The 26,095-nt window shown below is 42.4% G+C and overlaps 2 protein-coding genes across 7 annotated transcripts in view; both read left to right on the top strand.

The window, feature by feature from the left end:
- Positions 1-8,581: 8,581 nt before the first annotated feature.
- Positions 8,582-9,651, top strand: XCR1 (X-C motif chemokine receptor 1). The gene has a single exon (XM_021531289.1). The coding sequence runs from the start codon at positions 8,647-8,649 to the stop codon at positions 9,649-9,651; it is 1,005 nt and encodes a 334-aa protein (XP_021386964.1). The 5' UTR covers positions 8,582-8,646.
- A 6,551-nt stretch (positions 9,652-16,202) lies between these two features.
- Positions 16,203-26,095, top strand: part of FYCO1 (FYVE and coiled-coil domain autophagy adaptor 1) — a 45,337-nt gene continuing 35,444 nt past the window's right edge. The window contains exons 1-3 of one of the 6 annotated variants that reach the window (XM_021531260.3): positions 16,278-16,324; positions 19,762-19,852; positions 25,387-25,563. In XM_021531260.3, the coding sequence (XP_021386935.2) occupies positions 25,509-25,563 (55 nt within the window). In that variant the 5' untranslated portion in view covers positions 16,278-16,324; positions 19,762-19,852; positions 25,387-25,508. Of the gene's footprint in view, positions 16,325-16,744; positions 17,082-19,761; positions 19,853-25,091; positions 25,276-25,386; positions 25,564-26,095 lie in introns of those variants that run through there. The other 5 variants (XM_021531258.3, XM_021531261.3, XM_021531259.3 and 2 more) reach the window with 5 other exon arrangements.

The raw sequence follows: 26,095 nt of genomic DNA, 5'->3' as shown, positions 1-26,095 counted from the left end.
GATGGGAGTGTGCAGATGTCTTCTGCAAAGTGGCAAAGCACTTTGAGATGCCTCTTGTAACAACAGTGAATCTTCAATATAAACAAATGAGCAAAATGCTAGAGAAAATGATGTGGGAGTGTGAGACCAACCCAGGTCTAGCAGGATCTTAAGAATTTCTGAGCTCAGACTGAATGTTTCAGCCAGCAGTATTTCAGCCCAAACCTTTGAAAAGAACAGCTGTTCTCACAGGGGTAGCCAAATGAAAGGATTTCTCTGAAAAGCCTATTGAGAGGAAAGCATGCACTGACTCTGTCTGCCAGGAGATGGATTTCACCTGGTGGCACAGACCAAATGCAGTCCAGGGCTATCTGAACTGCAGCCACTGCAGGATCAGTTTGAGGAGTCCTTGCTGCTGCAGTTGTTTGGGGGGAGCTAGGGGAAGACATTTGAAGAGATGCACCATGCCTGGGCTGCACCTCTAGCCTGTGAGCGGGCATGCCACATCAGAAGGAAGTGCTGGGGTTTGGGGAAGTAGGGACTAAAACAGGACAGGAATGTTCTCGGTTGTGGTCAATTGTTTCTGGTGCAAGCTATTAATTGCCTCATTGTTAACGTAAACAGTGCTCTGAATGTACTATGTTTTGGGGCTGTTTTAACAAATGTGATTTATTTTGCTTTGACTCATCAGACAAAGAGTGTTGGGAAACTGGCTATGCTCTGGAAATGTCCTTGCACAAGGAAAATCCTCCAACTCTTGTCTTCTGTAGAAAATGTAATGTTAATTATGAAAAGCTTTATTTTCCCCACTCAGTTCTGTTTTCCCAAATTCTAACTGAACCACTCCCTCTTTGAGCTACTTCCTGACAACCATTTGATATGCCTTCAGGTTTTCAACCCAATAAAGCCCCAGGCCATTCTCCCTTGCAATCTTTTGCTTCTCCCTTGCAATTTCTTTTTTTTTTTTTAAAGCTGTTATGGTCCTGACTACCCTGCATCCTTCATCTCTTTTCTCTGATTCCAAATTTAACCCAAACAACAGCCCCAGCCTTTGGTTCTCTCCAGAAGTAGATGGACACCAGGGGCAAAGAGAACATATATATACTATATATATATGCAATCTGTATATAATCTTCTCCAAAACTCACAGGAAATGATTGGTCAGTGGTGAGAAGAGTGGTTTCTTTTGTCTCCCTTTATTGTTTCATCTGGTTTTCTAGCATCACCCTCTTCACAGGCTCCAATGCAGAGTGGCAATTTTGAGAGCCAAGTAACTCAGATGGGTGGCAGCAGAGGGGGCAGCAGAACAGCAGTGAGATGTGCTCTGATGTCCTGTACCTCCATGGCAGTGGCAATACTCCAGGTCTGCAGTGTCAAGAGATCTGTGCCAAAGACTGCCCCATCCAAACCTCTGTCAGAACACAGAGCAGCTGCCACTCTGAGAAAAAACAGACAAAACAGAGCAGCCAACAAATTTGTTCTGGTGATAGGCAAATGCCATACCGTGACTTGCCTCATGTTGAGGCACACTATCTCTCTGGGCACAGGAGTCTGCTTGTAAATCACGTTTTAGTCTTCATGAGAGCTGCAGCATGTCTATTCAAGAGAGCAGGTAGCAATTCACACCAGCAGAGGAGAGACCATCATACAGCCAGTGAAGAGGGGGATACAAAGGTACTTCATACATTGGCCTGGCTGCAGCCGTTTGTTCTTCAGTCTTGCTTTTGCATCTATATGAAAAGGCTGCTTCAGGTGAGTTCCACACTGGGGGAAGCATGCAAAGGCTCCCAGCCTGGCCAGGGCAGTCCATGGGAGTAGTGAAGGCACATAGGGTGCTACCCAGCTGGGTCTGGGTGCCAAGGAACCATCCAGGATCAGGGTAGGGAATAGCTGATGCCAGTGAGTACAAGTGGGGTGAATAAGGCAAACCCAAACTCTGTGATGTTCTGCAAAGCATAAAAGATGTGATGAAGGGAAAGCAAACCAAAACTGATTAGAAAGTGCTGAGAAGACAGCAGTGACATATATGGTTCTGTGATGGTTGATGAAAAACTCAACATGAGCCAATAGTGTGTACTCACAGCCCAGAAAGCCAAATGAATCCTGGGCTGCATCAAAAGGAGTGTGGCCAGCAGGTCAAGAAAGGTGAGTCTGTCCTACTCTGCTCTTGTGAGGCCCCACCTGGAGTGCTGAGTACACTTCTGGTGTCCCTGACAGAAGAATATGGAAATGTTGGAGCAAGTCCAGGAGGCCACAAAATTGACAGGGGGACTGGAGCACCTGCCCTAGGAAGACAGGCTGAGAAAGTTGGGGCTATTCAGTCTGGAGAAGAGAAGGTTGCATGGAGACCTCATAGCAACCTTCCAGTATCTGGAGGCCTACAGGGAAGCCAAAGAGGGGCTCTTCATCAGGAACTGCAGCGATAGGACAAGGAGTTGAGCAATCTGGCCTAGTGGGAGGTCTGTCCCTGCCTGAGGAAGGAGGTTTGGGACTAGATGATCTTTAAGGTCCCTTCCAGCTCCTTAACATTCTATGATTCTATGTTGTTTGCTTCCTTACACTATGCCCAGCCTTTCACTTTGTGCAAGCATGCTCAGTGGGTAGGATTTTCTCTCTTCTCCCTTGGCTAAAGCCTTTCAAATCTCTGGGAGTTCAGCATCAGAATGGCTTCATGAGTGGGAATGGTCTGATACAAGTGAGCCCATATGATAATCAATAGCAACAGATTGTGCCTGCACTGCCAGGGACGAGAACAGACTCTGTGACAAAGCTGGACTCCTTGCAGTGACACTGCTCATCCATCTTGCTAGAAAATACACCTCCATCTGCCTGCACACACAGATGCTGGTGCTGCCTCTCATCATCTCTCCCCAGGCCACATCCCAGGCCTGCAGTCAGGTGTCGCACTACAACACAAAATAATTCACACATTCACTTAAGATGCAAAAGATGGAAAAGGAAGGGAACTTTATTTCTAACTTTGCAATATATAGAATTCTAAAAGTGGATTGGAGGATGAAATTATCACCTCTCCAACCACACTGATCAAACTAACAGTCCATTAATTTTTTCTTCTCACAAAGAAGAATGTAAAACAATCATTATTTACATGAACATGCATGGAAAACTCCAGTGAAAATATGTAAACATCAGAAAGCATAAAAAAACTTTTAAAAGAACTTTAAAACTTTTAAAAAAGCAAGACAACAGTCAGGACCCTCAGGAGCAGGGCAATACCCCCTTGTACAAACTGGTCACATCAATGGCTATCAGCACAGTTTGCATCTGTTTCACCAGTGGGCCCAGCAGGAACACTGGAAATCACACCCAAAATGTCAGACACAAATTCTTTAGACATATTGGCTTATAATCCTCTTGGGGAGGGGGGGGGGCAGGGGAGGGGGGGAGAGGGGAAGGGTAATATAGCTTAAATACACCAGTAGAATGAAATTTTGTGGAAAAATACAAACCTATGTCATCTCTGAGCCATAAAAATAAGTTCATGAACTTTTTGTGAAGCATTGAATTTTGCTAAGCTTTAGAGAAAGACAAGACATGAGGTTATTTCTCCCAAAACTGTGATGTGCTCCTTTGTCTTAATAATCGCCTTTGTTTTTTGCCTATAAGAACCTGTGAGGGAATAGAGTCAGCTTCTTTACAAACATTTTACTTAACAGACTCCTTATTCAGCTCTAAGATTGCTATTTAAATACAGTGCAGTGGCTGGTGAGATGTCTCAAGGAGAGTCCCATTGTCCAGTTTATCATCAGGAGGATATCCACACAGAGACATGGAGGGGGTCAACATTTTGTTGGCAGCAGAAACCTGCAGATATGTTCTGCTTTAGCAAGAAAAATAAGAAGTGGTTTTACTTGGTTTCGACTGCCAAGAAACACAGATACTAAGAAACAAAGTGATACTCTTTTTCACAGCCAATCCTACTGGCACAAAGCCTGTTGCAGGAAACCACAGGCAGGATACCAACCACCTCCACTTCCACACAAACCTCTTTGGCCAAGGTTGCTCCTGCCTGTGCTCTCTTGCACAGCTGCTAGCACCACATCCTTTCTGACCAGCCCTAGCACAATAAAACTGCCAATTTGCTAATGGTAGACTGAATTCTCTCACCCGGATCATCAATAAAGATATTAAATAGGACTGGGTCCAACACAGGTCTCTGGGGGACACCACTAGTGACTGGATATGGCACCATTCATCATGACTCCCTGGGCCTGCCCATCCAGCCAGTTCTTAACACAGCAAAGAGTGCTCCTGTCCAAGCCTTGGGCTGCCAACTTATTATGGAAATTTGAACTCAAATGTGTGTTTCAGGATGGGTTCCAGGCTCTTCATTTGGGATATTGCTGCTTCTATAGACTGTGGTTATCCCAGGGCTGATGGCCAGGACTGAGAGGCAGAGCTCAGGAGGAATGGGAGGCCACCAAGATTCCAGGCTCACTGTGAGTGTTGTACCTGCCTTGTGAAACCCATGGGGCAAAAGTGGGAGCATTGGTCTCAGAGAATGATCCCAACCCAACAATATTTTCTTTAAAAATAGGATAAGAGATTCCTTGCCTCTTGAGGCTCTACAAAACTGAATTGGACAAGGGAATTCCTACTGACTTTTCACTTTACCTTGATCTTTTGTTTTATCCATGTCCTGGAAGAGTTTGCTACCATGCGCAGATTTCCTCTAAGGAAGACAAAAAGTTCATCCACCAGTACAGACTGCACTATCCAGAGCACACTTTTGCTTTGGACCAAGTCTATCTGCCAGTCATGACTTCTAGGACTTGCCCTATCCATCTCCTACCTGTGACTCCAAGGCTGTGCTCCAAGACAGGTACCAGTGATAGTTAGGGAAGGAGAAATGTTATCTATTGTGTTTAAATTTCCTTAAATTAAATGGCTGATCCATAAAACTTTCTGAAAAACTAAAGTCTGTTCTTGCCAGAAAAGGTCACCTGTGGGATTTTTTCTTCCTATCTCAATCTGGAACAAGAGATTGGCTAAGGAAGCAGCTACCAGATAAATTTAGTTTAGGGGAACAGAAATTTGTTTTACATGTCAATGTCTGTTGCCTGTGTAAGCCAGTCTGAAAAAATATCTAATTGTTAAAAAATGCCATCAGTGCATGCCTTATGATAGGGGGCTTCTGTCTACTGCACTCCCCTTGTCTCTTCCAATTACGATGAGATTAACCTCAGCTTGTCTGTGTAAATGCCAGGAATCTTCTTAAAGTGGGCTGTCTCAGCTACCTCTGCCTGGGGAGGAGGTAGAGCACAGAGTGGGGGCTGATGCAGCTCCTGCCAGTGGCTCTCTCTCCCTCCACTGACTGCAAAGTGAGCAGACAGCTTCTCCCACTCACTCCTTCAAATGCTCAGTTTGAAAATGAAAGAAACTGATGAATGATATGACCTTCAGCTAACAGAAGTCAAACTGAATTTTTAGAGAAAAAGAAAATTGAACTGGATAGCACTCATAGTATTGTTTCCCCATTTCTGTATTAGAATCTTTTTTTTAATATGATGCCCCAAGGCAAAGTAAAGCCCTGCTAGAAAATGAAGGTTTCTGGAGAAGCAGTTTTTCTGGACAAGAGTGAAATGAATGTTGAATACCTTGCTGAGTGCTCTTCAGAAGGACAGGAATGACTTTAAACTGTATTATGTGTTTTTCCTCTATTACTATTTGTCCTGACAACTAAAACTAGGGTAATTTCCACCTTTCAAACAACTTCTGCTCTCACTTGTACCATTACATATACATTGAAAACAGTTGCATGATTTGTATTTCTTGTGTGACACTGACATATTTTTTACCTGTTGACCCAATCAGATAATTATTTAGCTCTTTTGCATATATCTTAACTGAAAATCAGCTTTTCTTAATTGTAGAGTTGAAATGGGGAAGATAAAATACAGTAGAACAAAAATACAGGTTTTGATTTAAGGTGTTTTGCGGTAAAAATAAAAATATCTAAGTGCCTTAGGTTTCTGCAGGGTTCTCCTTACCATGACTGACCTGAGAGAGGGCTTCTCAGCTGGTACAAACATAATAACAAAGCATATATTCCTGATCAGCCATCCACAAGGTCTGATGCTTTGTAGGCTAGAGCCTCCATCTGTAATTCCATGGAGCCTGCAGCAGGTAAGATGGCATATGATGAATTAACATGTTTTGTGAAATGTGGCATTATTCAAGAGCTAACTTTGCAGCATTAAAAATCAACAAGAAACAAGTTACCTCAAAGAAGCATTTTCCTACATTCTCTGGAAATGCTGGACATAAAATCAGAGAGGGGACACATGTCCCCATGTAACCAAGCATTCCTCTGGTTCCTCCCAAAGTGCAAGACAGAGCCTTTTGAGTCAGGTGGGTAAGATGCCAAGGCTTATGGAAATTTGGAGATGGAAATAGCAAGAGTTCCTAACAGGGTTTCCAATCACAGCTGTCTGCCAGCATGAATCAAGTGCCTGCACACTCAGCATCAGTGTCCTTGGGGAAGATAGAGAAAAATAGAGACTGTTTGGACTGCAGAAATTATTTACCATCTACTATCATCTGAACTGTGAAGAAAATAGATGTGTTGGTACACTTCTTTATTTTGGTAGTTAACTGTTATCTGACATAATCTCAAAACACCTTTGTAAAATGGTGCTTTCTGTTTTGCAGGTATTGCTTAGCTCCTGACAACAAGCAGGAGGGTGAGCAAAGCTCCCCAGCAGATACCTGCTCTCTTAGCACTCTAACCACTGCCTAGCCTGCAGCAAGGGTGTGAAGAGCAGAATGGCATGATGTGATGAGGGACAGGACATGTGCAGGTCAGAATACTTCCCAGGCAGAGGCAGTGATCAGGGCTGAGGTCTTTGTGAGAAGGTTCCTGTGTCAGGGGCAGCAGCAATTGTGCTGTGATCAGGAGCAGCCCAGGAGCAGCCCTGCTGGCTCTCTAGCTCCTGGCCTGTAGGCACACCTGCCCTGGGGCTTGCTGTCACTGAGTGCTTAGCACAAAAGGAGAGAGCAAGTGGTGAAGACACAGGTTAGTACTGTCATCTCATCCCTGGATTACTTTGATTATCCACAAAGAGGCTTCTCTGCTCCCTTAGGACAGCTGCTAAAGAGCAGCATACCCCAGGCCGAGCTGAAATAGGACACAGTGATGGTCAGAACCTCAATCTAAACTATTCATTGTTTAAGTGCTGTCTGTACTGTCTTGTAAAACCAGAAAGGGTGACTGCCTTTGCAAGGACTTGCCCTGCACCCCTGAAAACTGCAGCATTGTACAAACAAACATCCTTCCAGATAGAATTGTGAGTCTCGTGGTAAATGTTCCAGGGCCACTTGCTGTCACAGTACTGAATCCTACACATCCCTTGCCTCCAAAACTCGCTGATCACAACCCACGGAACAGATGGTCCCTATCCTGTGCTACCTGTGTCATGTTCTGGCTGACCTGAACCACTTACCCCCACGGATGGCATTAAATTCTGGCAGCCAGAAGTGCTCCCTGACAGGTTTTCCTGGTGTAGACATAGCTTTCCTGTCCTCCAAAGGCAGCATGTCTTTGTCTGGCTGTAACAGGTAGATTCTGCCTTCAATAATTAAAAAAGGAAAATGTCACTAGCACAGTTTTGGCCTGAGCTGTGGGGTTTCTTTGTTGCTACTCTGAAGGAACTCGGTGGCAGGTCTCTCACTGGCTTCAGTTAAAACAGGATCCAAAAATGGTCATGCAGATAAGCCTTTTTCAAGTGTATTTAGACTTCAAATCACTGATCAGAAGTATGACTGATTTTTCTGTGCCTATTTTTAAGCTTAATTTCATAAAGAAATTAGGCTACTGTGACCCGATTGTATGCCATTTTCCCAGTCTCACTAACTTTTGATCCTGTTGGCCAGTTTCAACTCATCATCCACTTGGGATTAAATTCCTGCCTGAATAAAGACAGAGGGGCAGCACTCCCAGAAAAGGACTGTGATGTGATCTCTGCTCCAGTCACATCCCTGAGAATCATCAGGCCACACAGGTGCACAGAGCACTCAGCATGATGATGCTTCTACCACAGCTTTGAGATGTTTCGATATAAACATTTGAGATGTTTAGATACCAACAAACCTCAAGATAAAAATCTGTAAAAACCTGGCTTTTCCTGCTCTTATTGCCTATAGTTGTTGCTACAGGTACTGCTCAGCTTTTTAGGTTTACGCGGCGAAGAACTCTGGTGACCAAGAATCATCTATCCAGTGAAGTGCTTAGGAGTTGGATACCACTCCAGAAAACTGAATAAACACTAGCATCTTTGAAAGTCTTGGCACCTGAGACATTTATATCAAAAAACAACGTGCATTCATATAGTAGAAATTTAGTAATTGAAAGTTATCACCAAACATTTTGCTTCAGAAATATCTGAGTTTCTGACTTCTTATGTAATTAAGATTTGAGTGCTTTGCAGTAAGTCTTTGGTATCTACCTGTCCATGTTCTAGTCACAAGAAGAAATGAGCCCTTTGTCTCCCCAAATGGCTAGTTTCACTGCTGCTTTTTCTGTCTTAAAACAGAAGCCTCCACAGTGGGAGTTTAGTTATTGAGTTGATTTCCACAAAAGATTTCATTTGATTTGTTACAGTCCTTTGAAGTAGCTGCTGGAGAACAGCACAAGATTTGCACAGACAAATGGATGAAGGCTATTATTTAGATGAAAACTACTCATATGAATACCCTAATGAAACCACTGTCTGTGAAATGGGTGACTACTTCACATTTAACATCTATCTCACTGCTGTTCTCTACATTCTGGTATTTTTCCTCAGTTTGCTAGGAAACACTTTGGTGTTATGGATCCTACTGAAATATGAAAACCTTACATCTTTAACAAACATCTTCATCATGAATCTCTGTATCTCTGATTTAGTCTTCTCCTGCATGCTGCCATTTTGGGTAGTGGACCAGTCCTTTGGATGGATTTTTGGTGAGTTCCTTTGCAAAGCATCAAATGCTATTTTCTCCATTGGCTACTACAGCGGTGTTTTCTTTTTGACTCTCATGACTATCCTGAGGTACTTGTTTGTCGTGAACCCCCTTTCAACTCTGAGATCCCAGACGCAATGCTGTGGTGTTCTGGTGTCCTTGGCTGTCTGGACTGTTAGCATCTTAATTGTGGTTCCTGAGGTGATTCACACCACAGTGCAAAAAGACTTGGAAGAGCACAGGTACTGTGATTATGAAGATGGGAACTGGAAAAAGGTAGACATTTATGTGAGAAATGTACTCTTCCTGTTTTCCTTTGGAGTAATCATATTCTGTTACTTCAAGATACTCATAATCCTGCTTAGAGCAAGATCTCGCAGAAAGCACAGAACTGTGAGACTCATCCTCATTATTGTGGTGGCTTTTTTCCTGTGCTGGGCACCCTACAACATCCTCAGCTTCCTGACTACTTTTCCACCACCTACCTGTCAGTACATGAAAGACTCCAGCCTCGCCTTTCACATCAGCCGTAAAATTGCTTTCTCCCACTGCTGCCTCAACCCTGTGCTCTATGTATTTGTTGGAGTGAAGTTCAAGAGGCATTTGGCACAGTTATGCAGCCTGTGTTTACACTGCAGCAATGGTCAAGCCTCCAGCCCAAGGACCTGCTATGAAGGCAAACTCCAGCATGAAGGAACATCCGTCTACTGAAGCAAGACCTAACTATTAGGACTAATCCTGAATGAACTTTCAGATTTTGCATGCTATGGATAGCCTCTAATTCTTAGAGGCACTTCCCTGTTTACTCTTTGCAAACATTCTGTGTATGGAAAATAACAAAGTGTATTTGCAGTGGGATAGAGAGATAAGAAGGCCAAGAAATTCTTTCACTGGCCTGAAAGTCTTAAGTTCACAATTTTTTGCACAGTTAGATGGATTTTTCTCTCACTTATACTCCCATTTGAAAATTTTTTAAAAATTGCTTTTCCTTTGGGCATTAAAACATCAGGTTTTAACATAAAAGTTGCTGCATATCTCTTTCTTACCTGACTTAAAATACTTGGATTGTATATAGCAATGGACACATAGGTATTTTTGTAAATTTTAATGCTTTTCAATGTTTAACAGTTTACTCATTGTTTGGTTTGGGTTTTTTTTTTGTTGTTGTTGTTTTTGGTTTTTTGGGGTTGTTTTGTTTTGTTTTTTTTAATGGGGGGTGATGTCTGTGGATTAGCTGTGCTGACAATAGCTACAAGACCTCAGAGTTTCTGAAGTTGTCAGGGCAAATGTTCTTTTATCTTCTGGTAGATAAATATATATAAAAATAACTTTGTGTAAAAGTAGCCTTTTGGGTCTGAAATGGAAACTTTGGAAGAGCCCTAGAAGGAACACAAGCTGTTAAACAGATACTTCACTAGAATGTCAGTTTTCCTTCTGTTACTGCTCTTTGCTACAGGATTCTTCCAGTCTTTCAATATTATTTCAGATGATTGAAGCAGATCAACAGCTCATCTCCTGAGCCGAGCAGAGCATATTTGCTTCTAATTGGTCTTTCCCTCCTTTTCTCCCTTTGCCATGGTGCTGAGAAAACTTAAACTTAAAAACAGGTTATAGTGCAAGAACAAATGGCTTTTTAAATAGCAGGATAAAAATGGCTTGCTTTATTTGTAAAATTGATGTTTGGGGTTTTCTTTTGGTTTGGTTTTTTTGTTGTTTTGTGTTTGTTTTTTTTAAGATGAACTGATATCCTTCTTCATTCTAGCTCAATATGTATTTTTAATCCCAGGCAGTGTAACATATAGTACATACTCTAGTGTAGCTGTAATGTCTCTGTAAGTCCCTGTAAAGCAGAATATTTAATTTCCCAGTATTTATATGGAAAGTCAAGGTAGTTTTGCAGTGGCACCAAGCAATGGTTTAGCAACAGTTCTAAGCAACAACTTGGCTTTTCGGGCATCTGTCTTAAAATATCTATGCTGTTTCCACTCTATTTCATTTGATCTCTAAAGATTATCTGGAGCAGACAGAAGATTCTTCACAGCTGCTGTGTAGTTTACGAAAAGGAGAAACTCAGATAGACCCATAATACAATATCCTATTTCTGACTATACCCAGAAGCAAGCATACCAAAGGAAAAGCATAAGAATGGGGTGAACATACATGAAATGGACCCATAGAGTCTTCCCAGGGCTTGCCCATAGGTTCTAGTTTGTTCTTCAGTTTAGTTGCCAGCACAAAGTGTTTGTATCATGTCCCTTATCATCAGATGCACCCTTCTGAAATGATCAGTCTCAGTATCTCACTTACTACAGTTACTGCCTATAATGTAAAAAATTTAAAAGGGGACTCATTAATTCTACACGGTTCCAATTCACTTGTGCTCAGACAAACCATGGAAAGATAGAAGTTGACATTTTTTTCTGGCTGTGTTGGAGACCAGCCTTTGACTATTGCTTTCTGACAAGAAACATTTGAAATTAATGTGGCTTCAAAAGGCTTTGGGCTGGGGACTGAATACTGTTGATTATTGAAGAGATAAATTATTGAAGGGCAAATTAGTCCAATTTCTTCTATTCTAGTAAGACAGGACCATTTCACTGGTATCAGCAAATCTGCACTAGAGGAAAATACAGTAGCCATGAATACCAAGAAGGTCCCATGTACCTACATAATTTCCACAAGTTGTCATTCAATTCATTGTCCTAGAGCCACATGACCTTGAAATCTTTACTGTTCATATATTTTACATCTGTCTAAAACAAAGCTGAGAATTATAATAGAAACACAAAGTCTGAAATGATCCTGCTCTGCCCAGTTTTTAGTAAATTATGTAAATATATTTGTAACTTCAGCATATTTTGTTACAGTGTATCTGAGTATGTAAAAATAATTCTTGATATTACCCAACTGTATTGCTGCCATAACCAAAGTAATTCAGAATGTACATATGCTGCCTCCTGATATAATGAAGTAGTATTAATAAACATTCAGAAATCTTAATGGAATTCTACCCTGTGACTATTATTCTCAGACTCTGATAACTATCTATTAAGGTATTTTCAATTGAAGAAGTAATTGTGAATTTTCATAAGTTAATTTAACACTGAAGAGACTTCTGGAGGTGATTCACTGCTCTGTGCTGCTCACAGAAATTTTATCTTCCTGATCAGACAAGGTCACTCAGGGCTTTATCTGGTCAAACTGATAATCTGAAAAACAGGGACTCCATAACTCGTCTGAGTCTTTGTTGCAATGCTTAATAACTCTTATGGTGGATGTTTTTGCTTCCACATAAACAACATTTTTTTTGCTGTAAACTGGTGATGTTGCTTTTTCCTTGCTTTCTCTGTGTCTTCACATTAGAGAATGGAAAAGAGCCATCAGATCTCTCCTAAACCTTGTTTTTCCCTGGGGTTAAACATATCCCAGCCAATTTAGTGTCCTCATATGTGCTCCAACTCTCTGTCCATCTTGGTGATCCTTCACAGGGCTGACTTCAGTCAGTCAATGCCTCTTTCCTATAATGGTGGCCCCAAAATTAGATGCTGTACTGCAGGTCACGGGACCTGCAGTACTAAGACATTCTCAGTGACCACGAGAATATCAGGCAGAGTGGAATAAAGGTTTCCCTCAGCCCAATGTCAGCACAGGCCCATAAACAGTTAGTCTTCACTGCTGCAAGGCCATATACCTGCATTATGTTCAATTTTTTGTGCACTCAGAATCCAAGATCTTTTCTAGGAAAGCTGACTTCTAACCCTATGTTTAAGGAAACGCCCTCTTTCCACTAAAATAATTGATAATTTTGCTTCTGATCATAACCAGAGCAAGAATCAGATTCATAAATGGGTGGGTGCAATTTTGGCAAACCAAAACCTGTACTTCTTCACTGCCAAAAGTGTTTTCACTGAGAATACCTTCATTGAGGATACCTTCATATTCTCAATATTTTGAAATATTGAGTTTATTGAAATCATAAATAAAATTCTATTTTTTCTTCTCCTCATGGTTACTCTGCAGTTGAAAATACCCTTCCTCATCCAGTGAAGGAAAATACTGAGAAGGACAAAGAAAAGTGTGAGGGGTGGAATACTATCTCCATATTCAGGAACTGCTGAGGTAATGGAACCAAAACATATTTCAGTTTGTTTTATTCCTCCAAACAATGCTGCTTTCTTCCAACAAAGAGAAGCAAAATAATAATAAAAAAAAAGCTCTCCATCCCTGTGCCACCCATACCACCCATACAGATGTATATAACAGATAAAAGACTCTGTTTTATTTAAACTGCACGGTCCAGAGTTATTGTCTTGGCTCTCCCACAAGAACCAGCACCAAACCAGATAAAACTCTTGGTACCTACTTTGTCCACACAGGAGTGAAATGCAGCCAGCTCTGATTAGTGACAGCAACTAAACCTGATGTGCTCTGCTGGAAGTCAATCTCAGAAGCTGATCTGGTATTTAGCAGAATATTCTTTCAAACCCCTCAGCCACTTTGTCTAAAATGCCATATTTGCTTCTAGATGTTTTCCAGAGCTTTGCTGGTTCTTTTTATGTTGCCTACTCCCAGCTTTATACCTACTGACAATTATTTGTCCACCTATTCAAAACAGAATGCAAACAAGCAAAAAGTGCTTCCAAAGCTTTCTCCCCACAGTCACAGAAGGTTTCTGATGATGAACAGCAGCCTGTTGTTCAGTCTAGCTAAATGGTATGTTAATCCATTGAGGGTGACCAGGGCAACTGGGAGTTAGCTACCCTCATAAAATACCTCAAGTGCTAGTGGAAGCAAAGCCCTTCCAGTCATTATATAACATAAATTAACTATTGCAAAAAATTTAAAGAAAACATGTAGCTCATATAACAACATCAGACAGATTGAAGGAATGCATTGTATGGACACAGACACCATCATAAAACACTTATATATGGTACACAGGAGACCATTAAGCAGCAATTTAGTTGTTTTAGTTGATTGAGTTGGCTACCTCTATTATCTAGTGTAAAAACTTTTCCCAGCAAAGGCTTTCCTTTTGGTGGTGTGACTGACATTGCCTTTCCTGGCTAGTAAAACTGAAAATAATTCCCATCTAGCCCATCATGGTTTATGAAGAAGTTAATCAACAAATTTTATCAGTGTAAACATGCAGGAAAGCAACACGTGGAGCAGACAATGTGTTGTTTTTTTTTCTCTAGTGCAGCTTCCAAAAAGGAAAGATCTCTAACATCTTCTATTGCTAAAAAATGAAGAAATAGAGAAAATTCTAAGGAAGTGTCGATCAGCTACGGATCTAGTTGGAAACAGCATGTTTTTGTCTGAAGAAATTGATGTGTACATAAACAGGAAATAATTCAATAATTAACATCAATAATTAAATATTTCTGAAAGTAGCTTGTTACTACATAATTAAAAAGAGGAATAATCCATTCTAATTGATTGTTTTCAAGTGAAAAGTAGAATTCTACACAGACTTTTTGAAAATTTCTTAAATAAAATCCATTGCAGTGAAATTATATGGGATTTGATTTACCATGTATCTGATGACTCTGAGATTACTTTTGGAAGACACACAGTTGCCTAGAGATCAGTGGAAAACGAACTCATTTTCAGCAGATGCTCTTGGCACTGCTGCACGATTCAGCAAAGTGTGCCAAGAAAAGTAAGCCTGAAGGTTGCTTCCAAATGGTGTAAGACATCTCACTGCATTTCTCAAGTCATGTGCCTGCACCATGCATAGCCCTATAATCTGCTTTTGTAAGGGCACTAGAATGCTTTCAAGCTATTAAAAACCCAAATATTAGATGAAGATTAATCACCAAAACCTAAGGTCACTTAGTCATTCTTATATGTGAAGGATGAGGAAAACATGTCAGTGACTACGTACTACATGTATTTCCTCAAGACTCTTGAGAATTTGATGCTTTGATCTTCAGCTTAAACTGATGTCTATATGACGCTAAGTCACAAGCATTGTGGCAAGAACTGGTGACAAACTGCTTGCTCACAAGTTTAATTCTAAATATTTTATTTGCCAAAGCAATATGGGGAAAAAAAAAAAAAAAGCAAAGGATGTTTTTCAAGTTTGCACTTCAAGTGCAAAACAAGAGTAGCCTATTTCAGGAACTGGGAAAGAAATGTCCTTTCAGAGAATCATATGCATTATGGGAGGGATAAAATCTGAAAAGAGGAAACAGCCTGCTTGTAGAAGGGACCTGGTGCTGGGAGTGTTAGGAACGCTGTGCTCTGTACCCCCCACACCCTGTTTCAGGAAGCAACCTCTTGTTCCAGTTTCACACCTGCTTTCTCCCAGTCTCTTACTTTATGTAAACATACTAATCTCTCCCTATGTCTTTCACATAGTCACAGAATCAATTAGGTTGGAAAGGACCTTTGAGATTGAGTCCAACCCATGACTAAACAAACATCACCCTATCCACGAGACCGTGGCACTGAGTGCCATGCCCATTCTTTCCTTTAATACCTCCAGGGATGGTGACTACACCTGCCCGGGCAGCCCACTCCAATGTCTAACCACCCTTTCCGTGAAGATATTCCTCCTAATGTCCAGCCTCAACCTCCCTTGGCACAGCTTGAGACTGTGTCGTCTCATCCCTTCAGTTCAGGGATGAGGATTTTCCTTTCATCAACTGGCAAGAGCAGAGATGGGAAATCTGCTGCGTACCACATTTACCATGCCTGACTTTCACATTTGCTTCAGTAGTCTGTGCAAAGAGCTTGATGATATGGAACAGTCCTAAAAGCAACAGCCAGTACTATATTTAAAAGTATTAAAACACACAACAAGAATTTATTAAGTTTTTTGTTTGTTTGTTTTTTGTTTTGGTTTGGTTTTTTTTTCAGTGGTGCCCAGCATCAGGCCGAGGAGCAATGACCATAAGCAAAAACACAGGGAAGTTTCACTTCGGCGTGAGGAAGAATTTTACGCTGAGGGTGGCAGAGCACTGAGCAGGCTGCCCAGGGAGGCCATGGAGTGTCCCTCTCTGGAGACATTCCAAACCCACCCGGACGCGTTCCTGCGTCACCTGCTCGAGGTGACTGCTCCAGAGTCCAGCCCAACCCTAACGACTCCGTGGTTCTGTGAAAAGCGCCCTTGCGTGAGGGCACCAGAAACACCAGCCTCCCCGAAAGAAAACCACCCCAGAGCCGAAAGCGACGATTTCTCCCCCAAAGCCGCTCCAAACCCCTCAGCTCTCCCCGCGGCCCTCCGTCCCCCCGCCTGCGGGCAGCCCCGGCGCTGCAGCCGGACACCGCCCGGGCGCGGGGCGGCCCCTCGCGGCCTCACGGGAGTTGTAGTCGGGCGGGAGCGCCGGGGCCTCACCCGGGGCCGCCTCTGCGCGACATGGCGGCGGCGGCCGCGCAGGTACCGAGCGACCCCTCCCGCACAGCCCCGAGGGAGCGCGGCGGGGCCGGGGGCGGGGAGGTGGCGCCGGGCGGGGGGACCTGCCGGGGAGAGGGGGAAGTGACTTCGGCGGCATCCACTTGTTGCCTCGCCGAGCTCTGCTTCGAGGGGAGGAGCCCCGGCGGGGCGAGAGCTGCCGGGCGCCTTAGGGGGTGCCCAGGCCGGCTCTGCGGCGGGGTGAGCGCGGGCATGGCAGGGACACAGCAGCCCGGGGAGGGCGGGATGCTGGCTGTCATCGCCTGGATGTCCCCGTCCCTCAGGGCCACCACGTAGACGCAGTCCCCTGAAGTGTCAGTCGTGCCCCGCGGTGAGCGCTGGCTTTGGGCCGGCGTCAGCGCTGCCCTCTGTTTTCTGCCCTCCTGCAGCTGCAGGGGGAGCGGAGTCGCCCTGCTGGAAACCGAGCACCCGCCCGTGTCCGTGCCCTCACCCCGCTCTAAAGTGCTGACGGGCAAATATTTGCCGCGGCCCTAATCCCACTTTGCCCTTGTGTCGGCAAATCTCCGGCGGATGGACAGGGAGAGGGTTTTGCTGGCACACGGGGCGGCTGGCGCTGTCTCCAGAGCAGATGCCGAGTTTGCAGCCGGCCCTCCTCCTCCGGCTTATGTTGATCCTGGTAATCCCGAGTGAGCAAGGAGAAGGAAAAAACCCAGGGTTTTAGTGAAATGGTTGTCTGCTGCCTTTGGACACTGGATTCCACTCGGGCAGGGGTGCTGCGGTGGTGAGTCGGGCTGTGGAGGGGCTGTGCCGTGGTTTGGAAGCGGGTGAATCCCCCGGGGCTGCAGCTGCCCGAGCACAGGGCCCTGTTTTCTCTCCGGGTCACTGCATCCAGCCTGCTGCTGAGTTTTGCAGGGTTGGCTTGGCACACAGAGTTGGTCAGCTGTAGACTTCACCCCCCTGGTTTTGCCTGTCACTTGAAATCAAGCTTGAAGTTTTAAATCTGAAGTTGAAACAGATGGAGAAGTACCAGCCTTTGTTTCTTTAATGTTGAAGAGTGAAAGTGGATGATCTTATTCAGCTCTGACTTTGTGTGCTCATGAAGGCAAGCTGGGATGAAACTTTCAGGGTAAAACACGTTCTCTGTTTGGTCAGTAGCATGGCAACATGTTCTGTCTTACTGCCATGCAGTAGTGTGTTTTATGTTTTGCAGATTTTATGGTGTGCAAGGCAGTTTATTGGACTTTTCCAATGATCCTCGTGGGAGTGCGTGAATTTAAAAAATGTTCCAGACGTTCCAAAGAGTGTTCCAGACATTCACATTTAGGTGACTACACTGCAAATGAAAAGTTGTATCTTAAGATACTGTGGTGCAAAACATCTGATAGTCAATTTTGATCTGCTTGTTGTAGTATACATATGTAATACCTGTAATATATATATTTGGCAGCATTTGTTATAAATCGGTTTCACTACTACTTCTCAAGAACCTGTTAGTTATGGAGCTGATTTCATGTATAAAGCAGTCTCTTATGTACAACATTAGATAACAGTGAAAGAGTGTATTATGTTTGCAGTCTCTCTCTCCACTGCTAGAGGGTTACATAAAAGGAATAGGAATTTGTCCTAACATCCTGGAGGCTAGCTTCCTCTAAGACTTGTTTGATGCATGATCAAGACCTAAAGAAACAACTAGGGAGAGAAAACTAGTCAAGATGTAGTCTGTAAAGTTGCAGAAATTATGCAGTAGACCCAAGGAAAATTAATGCTCAAAATTTTTTTAACTCAGATTGTTTGTTTTTCTTAGTTGATCATATTTAAAAATGAACAATTGTTTATCTGTCAGGTAAACATCAAACTCTTCTACTACTCTTTACATATTTTTGAGATTATTAAACTTAAGGGAACTGTAAGAGCCCTAAGTGTTTTTATTGTTACAGATTATCATTTTGTGTATTCATTTGGTTTTGCCAATGCAAGGACACTTCAGCAGCTTGTATCTAGTCTAGTTCATATTTTGATGTAGTAATTTCATTTTGTTCGTGGAGAGGTGGTTGTTTGGGTCCAAAAATTCACTGATAGTAATAATTTAAAATCCTTTGCCCAAATGTATTCTGAAGAAGGTTTTACAGTTTGTAACACTGGTAGAAAGAGGAGAACTTTTTATGCAAAGTGCCTGGATCTCAGTGGAAGCACAGGACCTCGACTTGTATGCCCTTCCTTTGGTTTAATACTTTTGCCCATGTTGTTATTCTGTGTTAGTTGGTGGTATAGTTACCTCAGAAGATATTTACAAACAGTTAACCCCTGAATGAGTCCTGCTGGAAAGAAGGATGAAGACAGGAAAGGTCTTGCTACTGCTACAAGCCAGTTTAGGTTTCGGAAGTGAGCTGGTTGGATCGGGATATCCCAAATAACTGGGCTCATGCCAAGCCTGCGTCATCTGTGAGCCTGTCTCCTCCCAGCCACCCAGCATGACAGTCTCAAACAGCCTCTTCTCCGAATGCTTCTAAATCTTTGGGATTTGTAACTCTGAAATTTCCCCTTCCCCCCAAAATGGTGGCCTTCACAGGAAAATTCACAAGAAAATAAAAGAGGGAGAGAGGAAACACTCCGTTCTTCCTGCTACAGAGGAAGGAAAACAAGATCTCTTTCTGTTGACTCTGGGCAGCATGACTCACTCAGTGGCCTGTCAGTTTGGGTTGTCTCAGCCTGGTTTTTGCTTGCCTCACCCTCTATTTGGTCTACATGTGTGTGGTCAAAACCTGTAATTTTCAGTGTTGCAAATTGGTATTTCACTGGGAATCATATATAGGTCAGGAGTTATTCTGGGGAGCTGCTGGCTGTAGGAGGACACATGAGGTGCTACAAGTGGGCAAGACCCAACACCCATCTGCCAGACTTCCCAAAACCATTAGCTGGAGGAAGCCTTTTCAAGTACTTCTGAAACCTCAGCTTGGAGGGACAGTGTGCAACAGTAGATACAAAGGTAAAAAGTGCTGCTAAGGAAAGGTTGCATTAAAAGCCAGGATGTAATGGTTGTTGGTTTTAACTATCCTAAAGTCTCAGATGTGGCTGAGACACTTCAGTCAAGCCAGGCTTGCTGAGCAAGCTAACATGGCTCAGAGACCAATTTTGGTGACCTGAAAAATAAGAGATTTCTTGACATCTCCAAGTTTGTATGATGAGCGAATTGAGTGTCATGAATCGCCAAATGCTCCTTTGCAGCTGGAAGTCCTCTGGTGTTTCTATTTCTGTAGGTATCTACATGGTGCTCCTCAGAGTAGCACCTGAATGTCATGTGCCTGGCTTGAAGAATGTGTAAGGCTTTTAAATGGTTGTATGACTTGTAGAGAGAAAGAGTGGATTTTGTGGCAGGGAGTGACACAGGGAGAATTGTTTAGAATGAGATCATGAAGGGGGAAAAAATCTTTTTCACTTTTGAATGAATCCTGTCTTTTCAGCTCACCATACAGGTATTGAGACAGCAGGGGTACCTTCACCCAAGGAGAATGAAATAGGATGTGAGCAGTGTGAAGCAAGTCTCTGGGAGAGGTATGGTTTGGTTAATTGATAGATGAAGCATTTCTGACATGGGGCATGTCCTAAGGGAAAAGGGCAGAGAAGTTTGTTAAAAGCTATACTTGTAAAATTCTTGTTATCAGAAGAGAGCTCTTCTCTTTGTAAACGACTGCTTCCTCAAACAGGGAAGTTCTGTCATCATGAGATAGGGCTGAGACAAGGTTGTCTTTGTGAGATATGTACTAGGTCATCCCTGTGGTGTTGTTTGCAGAAAGTGGTCATTTGAGTTCATGTTGTTCTACAGTTATTGATGTGAAAGAATATCAGAGACAAAACAATATTCTTCAAGTCAGGAATCTGTGTCCCTGGTCTGGTGCATGTGTCCTGTTTGGCAAAGTACAGTGTAAGGTTTTAAAAGGTTTCAAGCCAGGTGTTAGAGTGGAGATCCAGTTTGGTGGGTGCAGCATTAAAAAATTTGTTTAGGTGCTAGCTTTTCCACTCAAGGTTAAAAATGAACTCAGTCTCATGGAGTTTTTATCGTGCTACTATATACTCTTGTATGTTGCCTAGTTTTGATCTTTTTCTGAGAAGGGGTTGCAAATACAGGGAATAGGGATAGAATGTAGGTCAGTTATCCATAGAATAGAGAAGATTGCTCAAAAAAACTTTTAAAACTTTACTAATTCTTTTGTGTCAGTCTCTTCTGTCAGGCTAGGATTACAAGCAGTATTTTATGAATGTCAATAGTTTGTGTTCTTATGCTGTAAAATGCAAATATTCCTAGAGCACAAGAGCCTTCCCACAAAAAGGCTTTACTGTACGGAGTCCTTAACAATAAAAATACTCATTTTCTGCCAAGCATTTGTGACATGTGAATGTTTTTATGCTTTTCATCTAGTTGCTCTCTTCTGCTATGTTACGATTCTCTGAGAATTTGTTTTTCTGGACATATGTTTTTTGCAAGATGTTTTTTATTGCTAGTTGTTTATATTCCTGAACCATGTTTTTGTCACTGAAATGTGAAATTTTATTGGTGTGGAAAATGCAGGGGAATGATAATTTGAAAAGAAAATCTCACTTCTCGGAATGGAAACCATAGTTGTCTTTCAGGCTGTGACTGCCTTTTGCTTTCAATCCTTCTGTTTAATATAGTCCAGTATGTGTTTTTATCACATACAAAGTCACATATCTTTGTATGCAGTGTTAAAGCATAAAGGGTTGAGTTGCCCTATAAAAAGCACGTGTGCATGACAGAAGAATCATGCTGTCTTTTTTTACTTCAGACCCTTACTCCCAGCAAATAGCTCTTCAGCTTTATGGATGTGCAGCTCTATGTACCTGCATGGTACAAAATGAGAAAGGCTGCAGCACAGGTGCTGTGAATTTCACTGGGGCTCTGTGCTGCAACAAAGTAGTTTTTTTCAGAAAATTACTGGAATTAAATTATTTAACTAAATCAGTGCTTTTACAGTTCTGAGAGTTAGGGGCATTTTTTTCCCAGATCTTCCTTCATCTTTGCCATGAGATTTGCATTCAGTGTGTCTTGTAGCCAGCTGAATGACCAGGTAGGTTGTTGGGGGATTTTCCCATTGTGTGCCTTGCGCTTATCAGTCAGTATCTGCTTTTATAGAATATATCATGTTCACCCTACACAAAGGAATAATGCAGTTAAAGTTGTGACTCACAAACATAGGATTTGTCTCAGTATACTCACTTGCCTTTTTTGATTCATATAGAATGTTAGAAAAGACATAGGATTGTAGGCACCAAATAATTAAATGTCTTGTGATAACATCTGGGGCCATGTGATGAAGTGCCCTTGTTTGGAACGACTAGATCAGAGTAACCATATTAACAAGAAATATTTTCCATAAGCAGTAGAAAGTAATGGATCTTGGTTTCCAATGACTATTTTTTGCAGATCTGATTTACTGTTTATCTGAATTACACCAAATCTGCAGTGTGAGCTCTCCTCTTACTGCACACTGAAAACACACTTGGATGGAGAGTGGATTCTCTGGTATAATCCTATAATGAAGGTCTCACTGTAGCATTTTTAACAATGCAGAGACACTTTGCTCATGGACATCCTCCTTGCTTCCTGTTTTCATTGCACATGGAGAAGTAGTATGTTGAAGATGGCTACCTTCTGTCAAGGTTGGCTAAAACTGACCAATTAATAAAAAAATAAAAATCTAGCTGTTGGAGATGCAAACATGATGTAAAAAATGAAGATAATTTTATAGACTCAAATTAAATATGGGTCATTGTAGCTACTTCATTAACCAGTTTAATTACAGTCATTATACTTTGTTGCCTGTTTTATATGTGTCTCACTCCTCTTCAGGTAAATCTTTCCTTTTCCTGTATGTGGGCTATTTCCTTTCTACTTCTTTCTTTAATCTCCAGGATATCCTCCTCTGTAAAGAAGATTGCCACCCCCACACTAGCACTTATGCCAACAGGGAAGGCAGAAATCACCTTCAGAGATGAGCAGGCACGGCCCAGGAGTTCTGGTGGGAGGGACTGGTGGCATGCCCTGCCTTGCCTCCTCTGTGCCAGGTCCTTAGTGTAGCTGTGCTGATTTCATTGCAGCTCAACAGTTCTGGGCAAGTTAATGCCATCAGCCTTAGTCCAGTGCTGTTATATAAGAGGTAACAATGCATCATCCAAAAAGCTCTCAACCCACAGCAGGTCACTCGTGCCTGAGGAATGTATCATGCTGTTTTCACAAAGCAGATGTTTACTTTTGGATAGGAAATGCTGAAGGAACAGGGAATTCTGGTGCAACTAAAGAATTCTGGGCAAAATGTTCTGTGATCAGGAAGGACTAGATCAGGTGTTTACAGAAGCTCTTTGTATTTTGAAACCTTGGGAAACCAGTTAAGGATATTGTCAATTTTCTTTGCCATAGGAGGTGAGAGCTCTGCGCCTTTCTGTGGGGTGACTGTTTTCTAAGAACACCTCTGGAAGGACCACGGAGGGGATTAGAATCTTTCTCCCCATTTTGTAGAAGAGAAGGCAATTAGAAGAAGTTTCAGCACATTTGCCCTATGCCATAGCCCAGGTGAAAAGATCATCTTTTGGGAAGAGTAGGGGATAAATGCATGTCTCATCCATGGGAGCTGATGCAAGGAAGAGGGAAGCTGTGAGACCTTGCTCCAGGTATTAAAAGGTGACAGGGAGTAGGCAGAGGAGTGGGCTGTGCATCTTTATGCCTCCAGCTGAGTTGTGGTTTCTTTTCAGGGTTCTCACATTCTACCTAGGAGATCCAAACAGGAATAAAGTTGTGCATTTTGAGCTGCTTTGGCACAGCAAGATCAACCCACTGGGAGCACGGAGCCTTCTCTTGCACTGTGCCACTGAGCTGTCGTGCACCCTGTAGTCATGTGTTTGTGGCTTCTGGGCATACACACTGATTTAAACAGTGCTAGTGGGTCTGGGGAAACTCTGAACAGCCTTAGTCCTCTTCCAGTGAATGTCTGCTTGTGCTCCCTGCTGGGAATTAGCACTTGACAAGGTTCTGTGCTGTGCCTGGCTGCCATAGGATGCCCAGTGTCTCACTCCCTGCTGGTTATTGCAAAATAAAGGCTCAATTTGCAACTTCCTGTTCTCTCTGTAGATACCAGCAGTTGGTCTGGTCATGTTTTCCTGGCACGCCTCTTCCAAAGCCTTTGTGTCTCTGGAGCTTTGAATGGGAGCTTATTCTGGCCTTTGTGAAGCACAGGCAGGACCCCCTTGTTGGTCCTTGCTCTTTTCCCTCTTTGCCTGAGGAAAAGCAGTTGGTTTGGCCACGCCTTTTGGCTTCTATTGCCCACAGGGTGCAAGCTTCTCACTTCAGCTCCTTTCTGTAACAGTTGCCAAAGTGAACAGATAGGCTGATATTACTGTGAGTGCTTAGAAAAGGAAACTTTGAGTTGCTGATTTTGTTACTCTTGCTCTTTTTTCTGTAGTACTCAAAGTCAGCAAATTGCCAGGTTGCCAGGAAGTGTAGTACTCTGTATGGTCTTTGGGTAGCATTGAGATAAGAATCTTGGGTATGTCACATTGTTGATTTAAGGTAAAAAATTGTGTTTAGCACCACAGGTCATGTGGTCTATGCTGTTCTGGTCTTCTGTCCCTGAAGCAACTGGTTATGGTGGGGATTTTGCAGGCAAAAGCCTTTCCCCAGACAGCACATGGTCTACATGACACTTATGTCATAACATAACACTTGTGTCATAACATAACAACTGTCATCAAAACATGGAAATGGAAACTAGCATGTGAGTACAGGTATGCAGAGAAACTCAAGAGTTAACCTAGTTTCAGCCTTCTCTTTATACTTAATGTTTTTCTGTCTCAATGGCTTTGTTAATGTTTGCTTTGTTTCAAACAGTAAATAATTAGGATCACATTGAGATCACTTCCTAGCAATACCTTAATACATGGGGTAGGAAGGATGATCTGTTTTAATTCAGACACCTACTTCAGCCATGCCAATGTTGCTCTTTTGGGAGTGAAAGAAGGGAAAGAGAAAGGAGATATAGTAATGTGACCTAATCAGATTAGATTCAAATGTTTGCAAGATTTTAATTACAACTTCATTTCATTGTAGTTCAGCTTAAATCATAACAAAAGCACTGATGTGTAACAGCAGTTTTTCTAAAATTTCAGTACTTTGGGTGTTGTCTTTGCTTGAAACTTTGGCTGTACCTCTCCAGACAGAATTTGGAATAGCCTTTCAACAGGATGCTTAGTATACTAAGTTTCCTATGTAGTTTCTATGTGGCTTTTTTCTTTGAATGGTTGTTCCCAGATTGGCGTTGGAAAGATTTCATCCCCAGGCATGCTTGTTTTAGTGAAGCGTTTGAGGGTTTTAATTAATTTTGCCTTAAGAAAGATTTTCTGTGAGTGCCAAGTGTAACTCATCCTAAGCAAAGAAGGTGGTGCAAGGTATGTTGATCCAGTCAGGCATGCTGTAACAGATCTTAAAATAAAGTGGTGTTATCTTACATGTGTAGGGAACAGTGGGTTCTGAGAAGGGGTTGAGAGGTGCTCCTTGTGCTAAAATCACACTCCAGTGCTAAATATTCAAATAGCTCTTGCATATTAAAAATATGCTCCAATGTCAGAGAGTCAAGCATATATCATTTTTGACTCCTTGGCTTGTGCCTGCTCTGTGTCTTGAAAGTCCTTCTGAAATGGAAAAGTTGTCTTATCTTTTTACTCTACAGCCTGTAGGGAAGATCTGGCAGAGGGTTTGGGGAGGGAAAATCACGTGTCATTGGAATCTCTCTCAGAGTCACAAGATAGATTGAGTGAAATGCCAGCTAGAGATGAGCTGTGTCGTAACTCCAGCCAGAGAAAATTGCTCTCTGAGGTTTGCTTAGTTGTTTTGAAAGATATAACTGAAGAAATAACCAAAATGGAAAGTGAAAACTAGAAGAAAATATTAAGGAGATTCCTGGAAAATGGTTGGGCTTGGAATTCATTACTCAACAGGATTGAAAATGCCAAAGCACCTCTTTTCTACTTATTTGAGCTGATAAAGACTTTAATTTTATTTTTGATTTTTACAATTGCAGGTATCACAGAGAAAAATAATCAGCGTCAACCCAATGGTCTTCAAGGATATGAACTCTGCTGTTTTTATCTAGATGGATGAAAAGTTTAACAGCCCAGAAGGGGAATTGCTTTTGTTTCCAAGATGGCAGCAACGAGTGGCGAAAGCCAGCTGCAGCGGATTATCAGAGACTTGCAAGGTACAGTGAATGTCATGCTGACAGATATGTTCTGGAGGCTGGGCTGCATCCTCCAGGGTTTAGATAACAGAGAGCAGGAGTTGTGTTTTCTATTGTGTATCTCTTTCCTGGAGCATTGTAGCAACAAAATTCAAGGTGTGCAGTCTGACTGATTTTTTTTGTGAGACAAGTGCTGTACTTCCTTCAGAACACTGAATTCTTAAATTCTGTAAATTTAAATATACAGGAGGGAAAAAAAAGTTCTACAGTTTAAAGAAAGGGGTGTGTGAGGTGTGCATTATGAACTAATACTTTTATCAGCATGCATAGAGCTGTGCTGCTACAAGACTTCATGTGAAGTAAGGAGAAAGGGCCTAAAATTCAGCCTTCCTTAATGGGAAGCTGGTGTGGAGTTGCTGCTAATGTGGGAAGGGAAAAAAACGGGAGGCCAAACCTAGCTGGGAAAGGAGACCCAGATGAAGGGTGCTGGAGAATTACACCTGTTGTTCTTGCTGCTGTGGAACCTGTCTTCCACTAGAAGTAGCCAACTTCA

The sequence above is a fragment of the Lonchura striata genome, chromosome 1 (genome assembly GCF_046129695.1).
Source record: "Lonchura striata isolate bLonStr1 chromosome 1, bLonStr1.mat, whole genome shotgun sequence".
Taxonomy (NCBI): domain Eukaryota; kingdom Metazoa; phylum Chordata; class Aves; order Passeriformes; family Estrildidae; genus Lonchura; species Lonchura striata.
The sequence above is the reverse complement of the archived record's forward strand: the minus strand, read 5'-3'. Positions and strand labels throughout refer to the sequence as shown.